Here is an 8,145-nt window from a genome sequence, read left to right on the forward strand (position 1 = left end):
AGCAACCACATGGTGGCTCACAACCATCCTTAACAAGATCTGACTCCCTCTTCTGGAATGTCTGAAGACAGCTACAGTGTACTTACATATAATAATTAAATAAATCTTAAAAAAAAAAAAAAAGACAAGTGGTTTCCATGATTGTGGGACCACTGTGAACTTCTCTGCCTGTGAAATGAGTTCCTTTGTCAGAAGCAATGTTGTATAGAATAATGTAATGGTAGATAAGGCATTCTGTAAGTCCATAGATGGTGGTTGTGGCAGAAGTACCACATGCAGGAAAGACAAATCCATAACCAGAATAAGTATCTACTGCAGTAAGGACAAAACATTATCCTTCAAGCCGGGCATAGTGGTGCTCGCCTTTAATCCCAGCACTTGGGAGGCAGAGGCAGGTGGATTTCTGAGTTCGAGGCCAGCCTGGTCTACAAAGTGAGTTCCAGGACAACTAGAGCTACACAGAGAAACCCTGTCTCGAAAAACAAACAAACAAAAAAACCAAAAACAAAACAAGACAAAAAAACATTGTCTTTCCATGGAGGAAGTGGCTCAATGTAGTCAACCTGCCACCGGTTGCTGACTGGTCACCCTGGGAAATGGTGCCAGATCTGAGGCTCAGTGTTGGTCTCTGCTGTTTGGCAGATCTGGTACTGAGAAGCAACTTTAAGCAGGCCAGCCTTGTTGAATGGAAGTCCATGTTGTCAAGCCTATGCATAACTCCCATCTCTGCCACCATGGCTCATTGTTCATGGGATTAGGCAACGGCAGGGATGCTTGGAGGGAAAGGCTGACTGTCCACAGAACGGATGGATCTTCCTGTCTACTTGATTATTAAATTCCTCTGCTGAAGCCACCCTTGGATCAGCTTTTACATGCGACACAAGTATCTTCACTGCTTTGCCCATTTAGAGAGATCTAGTCACATTCTTCTTCCCCAGATTCATTTCGCACAAATTTTCCAATCATGTTTTTTTCAAGTCCCTGACAATCCAGCTAATTCACTGGCTACAGTCCATGAATCAGAAGACAATTGTACTTGTGGTCATTTTTCCTTTCAAACAAAATGTATGACCACATGCACTGCTTGAAGTTCTACCCGTTCTAAAGATTCCCCTTTGCTAGTTTCTCAGGGCTGTCCCACAAAGGGGTTGTAATGATGCAGCTGTCCAGGTCCAGGTGGTGTCTGTATAACGTGCAGAACCATAAGTAAACCAAGCTCTAGTCTTTTCCTTGGTCAATCAATCTTAGGACATATCTTAGTCACAAGCTTTTCTACCCGGCCTTTTTGCTCCTGAAATAATGAGTCTGAGACTTGATTATTTATGAATAAATGCCTAGGCCATAAGCATTGACTTGTTCCCCAACTAGCTTGTAACTTCTATAACTCATTTATTTATTCTAGTCTACATCTACCACATAGCTAGTTGCCTCTCCTCAGTTTCATTTGTCTGGCTCCTCTGAGTCTGGGGCAAAATCTCCCACTCTTGACTCTTTCCCAGAATTCCTATCTCTCTCTGCCAGATGTCCCATCTTGTAATCTTGCCTCAGCTCATTGGCCATCAGCTTTGTGTTGACAGGGGATGCTTTGGCACGGTGCACAGAGATTGTCCCATAGGGCTATAGGTGCAGGCTTGAAAGCACTTGGCATTATAATGGAGTGGAAACCATAGGCATTTGGATAAAGTCTTCATGTAACTTGCTTGTGCATTCAAGACCTGCTTGGGCCTAATCATGTATGTACAATTTTTATTTGATAATGGATTGCAGCTATGCACATTCTACTTCATGACTTGATGGATTAAATTAATACCCAGCTCATAATGAGCAGCTCAGGTTACATGGTAATGTGGTGACCCATTGTCAAATGTTCAGTTTTTACTAGGGTTCAATAGCAGGCCAAGAGCTGTCTTTCAAAGGGAGAATAGTTGGCTGCAGATGATAGAAGAGCCTTGTTCCAAAATCCCAAAGACTCCAAACAGTATCCCTCTCTGTCACTGACTCCTCAATCACTATCAGGTCTGCTAGATCACTATGATCCAAGTGGTAAAGCAGACTGCACAGCAGCCTGGACATGTTGAAGAGCCTTCTTCTTTTCTAGGCCCCACTCAAAGCTAGCAGCTTTTCAAGTCATTTGATATATTGGCTGGAATAACACCCAAGTGAGGAACATGTTGTCTTCAGAATCCAAACAGGCCCTCTAAACATGTTCCCTGCCCACCCCCTTGGTGGTAGGAAGAGCCACATACAATAACCTATCTCTTTCACTTTAGAAGGAATATCTCTGCATGTCCTACACCACTGAACTCCCAAGAGTTTGATTGAGATGGAAGGCCTTTGAATTTTGGTTCGATTTATTTTCTATCCTCTGATGCACATGTGTGTTACCAACAAGTCAAAAGTGGTTGCTACCACCTGCTCACTTGGTTCAATCAGCATAATGTCAGCAACATAGTGGACCAGTGTGATATTTTGTGAAAGATTCAGGCCATCAAGATCTTTTCTGAGTTACATCATTGGACTGAAAAGTTAGTAAAATGTTTGCAGTAAAACTGTAAAAGTATACTGCTGGCCTTGCCAACCAAAAGCACATTACTTTTGGTGTTCCTTATGGACAGGTACTGAGAAAAGGGCATTTGCTAGATCAATAGCTGCATACCATATACCAGGAGATGTGTTAATGTGTTCAAGTAAGGACACCACATCTGCACACCAACTGCAATTGGAGTCACTACTTGGTTGAGTTTTCGATTGTCAGCTCTCATTCTCCATGATCCATGTGTCTTTTGTTCTGGACAAACAGGAGAGTTAAAGGGAGATGTGGTGAGAACCACCACCCTTGCATCCTTTAAGCCCTCGGTGGTTCCTACAATTCCTCCAGGGATACAATACTGCTTTTGATTCACTATTTTCCCTGGTAGAGGCAACTCTAAAGGCTTCCATTTAGCCTTTCCAACCATAGTAGATCACTCCATAGATCAGGGAATCGATATGAGAATTCTGTCAACTTCTAAGTATATCTGTCCCAGTTATACATTCTGAAACTGGGGAAATAACCACATGCCAAATATGGGGACCCACTGAATCTACTGTGATCTGGACTTCAGCCAAAACTCTATAAATCACATGGCCCCTATAAACATCTACTTTAACTGTAGGTCCGGATGTTTCTTAGTCTCCCAGAATCAGCATCAGTTCAGAACCAGTACCTAACAGACCCCAGAATATCCGATTGTTTCCCTTCCCCCAATGTACAGCACTACCCTTTTAAAAGGCTGTGTGTCCCTCTGAGGAAGGACTAAAGAAAGGTTAACAGTAAATCTCAGGACTTTATCAAGGTCCTTCCTCGGGGGAGCCTGGTTGTGGTTTCATTTGAGGAATTCTGGGTCTGCAAACTGGCAGAAATTGGTTCACAGCCTGAGATTCCATTTGTTTGAGAATTTTTCCACTTACATAGATCAAACAAAACATGCTTCTTATCTATTTCTTATCTAATTCATGCCTGGAAACACCATGTTTGATTAGCCAGTACCAAAGGTCCATGTGAGTCATGCCACCAAAATCACTTTGTCTGTGCTGTGCTTGTGGGTCCAGCCATTATGGACAGTGTTTTTTCTGTGCTGCCCATTTAGCAGTTCAGTGCTGCCACAGGGCCCCTGCTACTTTGGGGCCCAAATAAATTCACTACATTCAATTCAACCAACTAAGCAGCAGTGTCTCCAACCCAAAGGTCTGACACTAGGAAAAGGACAACAAAGCTCTTCTGATGTGCTGGTGCCCATCTTACAGAATTAGTGAAGGGCATGCCTTTCTGGCCTTTCCACTGTGGACTTTCGGGTTTTACACAGCATATCCACTTTAGCATTGTAGTTTCCCTATGCCATGAATCCCTTCATCAACATTGAGCCTAGGATATCAGGTATCTCCAACTCCTTTTCAGTAGGCCATCTTTTGAGAAATATTTCAGCCAACCATTCAAGCAAAACCTTTGACATCTGTACATACTTACATATTAAACCTAGATTCTGCATTCAGTGGGCCTATATCAATAAACTCAGCCTGATTCAGTTTTATGTTCCTTACACCATTATCCTACACCCTTAAAATCTATTCCCACACATATTCTCCAGGCTTCTTCAGCTTGGATGAATTAGCAAACTCATTAAGCTCCTTAGTAGTGTAGTGAATTTCCTCATGGACTATACTTTCTCTCTCTCTCTTTCTTTCTTTCTTTCTTTCTTTCTTTCTTTCTTTCTTTCTTTCTTTCTTTCTTTCTTTCTTTCTTTCTTTCTGTGGTTTTTCGAGACAGGGTTTCTCTGTATCGTCCTGGTTGTCCTGGAACTCGCTTTGTAGGCCAGGCTGGCCTCGAACTCAGAAATCCACCTGCCTCTTCCTCCCGAGTGCTGGGATTAAAGGCGTGCACAACCATGCCCGGCCCCAGCATTACACTTTCTTTTCATTTCCTTTTATTTCTTTTCCTTTCTGGACAAGGTATCTCTGTGTAGCTTTGGCTGTCCTGGAACTCACTCTGTAGATTAGGCTGGCCTCGAACTCACAGAGATCCTCCTGCCTCTGCCTCTCATGTTCAGGGATTGAAGGCTTGTACTACCAAGCCCAGCTTACACTTTCTACCTCCCCTCTAGGAGCCTGCATAGCCTTGAGTCTGGTTGTAGGTCTAGAGACAACTGTTGGAGGGTCCTGAGGGTCATTAGTAATATCTAGCATTTCCTTCAGGGAAAGTCACTGCTGATATAGCAGACAGTGAAGGAGTGATTTCCTCAGTTGGCAGTGGAAAAGGCAGTATTTCAGGGGTGGGGGTAAGAGTACATCTTCTACTGCAGGCAGAGAGACTAGTTCCTCAGGTGAGATTAAACTTGGGAATCTGAAGGTTCAAAGTCCTCAGTTTCAATAGGGTTCTCCCACACATAGCCATCTCAAATTATAGTATCCCATTTCCTAACCAGTAAGTGCTCTTAGCTTAACTGTTGATACCTTCCAAGCTAGGACCTGAATTTTTGCTGTAGTTCAGCCAACCTCATAGGTAAGGCTTTTGTTTGACTTTCCACAACTGAGTTCTGTGGCTCCAGGGAAGAAGATACACTCACAACTTTACAGAGACAGGCAGATCTCTGTGAGTCTGAGGCCAGCCTGGTTTACAGAGTGAGTTCCAGGATGGCCAGGGCAACACAGACAAAACCCTGTCTCAAAAAACAAACAAACAAAAACTTAGTCAATAGAGAAACTCTGTCTCAAAAAACATAAGTGTGTGTATATATATATATATATATATATATATATATATATATATCCTAAAAACTTTTAAACCATTACAGCAGAAATATAAGATCTTGCAAGTTTTACAGAGAAGACTTTGGGGGGCAACCTTGTACCAATTCTCAAACACACTGTAAGGTGAGCACTGGGTCAAGCACAGACTGTAATGTATCTGGTTTCAGACACTAGGCAGGACTTGCTTTCTTATGGTACTTCTCTGTTTCCCTTCTAGAGGAGAAGAAAGAGGGGATAAGGGAGTCATCATCCAGGAGCTGGAGGTAGGAGGAAAATGAAGCAACTTCTGAAGGAATTGTTTACTCCTGAAGTCAAGGATAAATCACACCCAAACTGCTTTTTGGTGGTGGTGGTAGTAGTTGTTTTGTTGAGACAGGGTTTCTCTGTGTAGCTCTGACTCTCCTGGAACTCACTCTGTAGACCAGGCTGGTCTTGAACTCAGATATCCACCTGCCTCTGAGTGATGGGCTTAAAAGCATGCCCCACCACTGCCGAGCTTCATATCCAGACTTCTGTTATTTCCTACAAACCCCACCTGTTAAATTGGTATCTCCATGCAAAGAAGCCACGATTTTTCCAGGAAAATTTAAAGCCCATGTCCTTTTTCAATTCTTACTAAAGCGTGAGTGCCTTTGAGACCAGTTGTTGTTTGTTTCCACTGGGGTTCCCAGACAGGGCAGCTCTGTTGTGGCAGTTGGCACAAAGAAGCTTCCGGAGGACTGCTGCCTTCCAGGACTCCAGGAATGCCACCACTCCAACCACCGCCTGGTGTTTGACGTCCAGGAAACTGGGCAGTAAACACACTGACAAGTGCCTGTGTCTTCATTTTAATTGGAAACATTTGCCATCATTTTGTTCCAAGTTCATGTTCATTCCTTTTCTACACAGCTCTGCCTGTTAGAGATTTCCAGAAAGAAGGCTGAGCAGGGATAGAGCTTTGTAAACTGGTGAAAGCATTGGGCCAGCAGTTAGAATTCTGGGGGCCTGACCCTGTATTAAAATCTGTTCTTTCACCTGTCTTTGTTTTTGTTTTTTTGTTTTGTTTTGTTTTTTTCGAGACAGGGTTTCTCTGTATAGCCCTGGCTGTCCTGGAACTCGCTTTGTAGGCCAGGCTGGCCTCGAACTCAGAAATCTGCCTGCCTCTGCCTCCTGCGTGCTGGGATTAAAGGCGTGTGCCACCATGCCTGGCTTCTTTCACCTGTCAAAAAGATTAATCTGTTTCCAAGATTATGCTGTGGATTTCAAATTAATTAATTAATTTGTATCAATTAATTAATTAATGTGTGTGTGTGTTCACGCACATATATGTGCATGCTTATACATCACAACTCATATGGAAGTCAAAGGACAACTTGTAGAAATTGGTTCCCTCCTACCATATGGGTTTCAGAGATTAAACTCAGACTCTCAAACCTAGTAACGGGCTTTTCTCCCCTGAGCCAGCCTGCATTCCAAGCAGTCATTTTATAATGCCAAATTCCTTAGACTCCTCCAGATTAATTATGGACTAATTAACAGTTAAAGCAAGACTTTTTGACTTGAGTAAAAGCAAAGTAGCTATATGCCAATAAGTATTGTCACTATCGTTTACTCATATCCGATGTTAAGACCTGCTGTGCTCTGCTCTGTTGGTATGAAAACAATAGTGTTAAATAGGCGCTCTGATAAAGCAGGTAGATCGAGTGCTTCCTGCACTTTCCTTACCATCTCTCAACAGGAAAAATGGACCATGGATGTGGAATTCAGTGCAAGGCCTTGGGCTAAGTGTCTAAAGTCTGAGATAACAAATCATTGCTGCAGGGCTCTCTGCAGGGCTGTCTTCTTCTTCTTCTTTTTTTTGGGGGGTGGGGTGGGGTGGGGTGGGGTGGGTTGAGACAGGTTTTCTCTGTATAGCCCTGGCTGTCCTGGAACTCACTCTGTAGACCAGGCTGGCCTCGAACTCAGAAATCCACCTGCCTCTTCCTCCCGAGTGCTAGGATTAAAGGTGTGCGCCACCACGCCCAGCTGCAGGGCTGTCTTCTAACTGTACCTTCTAGGTAGAACAGGTAGGATTTGGACTTGTGATGGTGAAAGAATGCATTTCAGGCAGAAGGAACAGCAAAAATCCTTGAAGTGGAGGAGCAGAAACAATGATCAGGAGCCAGCAGTGGTTCAGTTTCACTGGTTCTTAGGTGTGTCAGGCTCCCGCATGGTTCTGCAGGTTGGGTTGTATTCCTAGGACCCACATAGTGGGGTGTGAGCACTTCCAGAGGCTGCCCTCTGTAGCATGTGTGTGCCCCACCTCCATGTGTAGGACCTGTGTCCACGCACTCATTTTATTTTATTTATTTTATTTTATCACTGTGTTTTTTATATGTATGGGTGTTTTTGCCTGTGTGTATGTCTGTGCACTATGCACACCTGGTGCCTATGGAGGCCAGAAGAGGTGTTGGATCCTCTACTAGAATTACAGATGTTTGTGAGCCACCATGTGGGTGCTGGGAATTGAAACTGAAACCTGTGAAAGATTAGTCATTGCTCTTAACCACCGGGTCATCTCTCCAGCCCCACCTATTTTTGTTTCTTTGTCTCTTTGTTTTTGAGACAGTGATCTCTCTTTTTAGTAATCCCTCCAGCCCCTTTCAACCTTTTTTAATTGAAATATATATATATATATATATATATATGGATACAGTGGTTGATATCTATAGTGGTGGATCTCTGTGAGCTTGAGGCCTGCCTTGTCTACATAGTGAGTTGCAGGCCAGCCAGGGCAATGCAGTGAGACCTTGACTCAAAACAACAACAACAACAACAAGCAATAACTAACAGAATATAGGTGTTTGGGGCTGGAGAGATGGGTCAGAGGTTAAGAGTACT

General features: G+C 43.4%; 1 protein-coding gene across 1 annotated transcript in view; it reads left to right on the plus strand.

Moving 5' to 3' along the window:
• Majin (membrane anchored junction protein) overlaps positions 1 to 8,145 on the plus strand; it is a 25,518-nt gene that overhangs the window by 5,011 nt on the left and 12,362 nt on the right. The window contains exon 2 of the mRNA XM_021221405.1: positions 5,504 to 5,549. Coding sequence (XP_021077064.1) covers positions 5,504 to 5,549 — 46 coding nt within the window. The remainder of the gene's footprint in view (positions 1 to 5,503; positions 5,550 to 8,145) is intronic.

Source organism: Mus pahari, chromosome 1 (assembly GCF_900095145.1).
Source record: "Mus pahari chromosome 1, PAHARI_EIJ_v1.1, whole genome shotgun sequence".
NCBI lineage: Eukaryota > Metazoa > Chordata > Mammalia > Rodentia > Muridae > Mus > Mus pahari.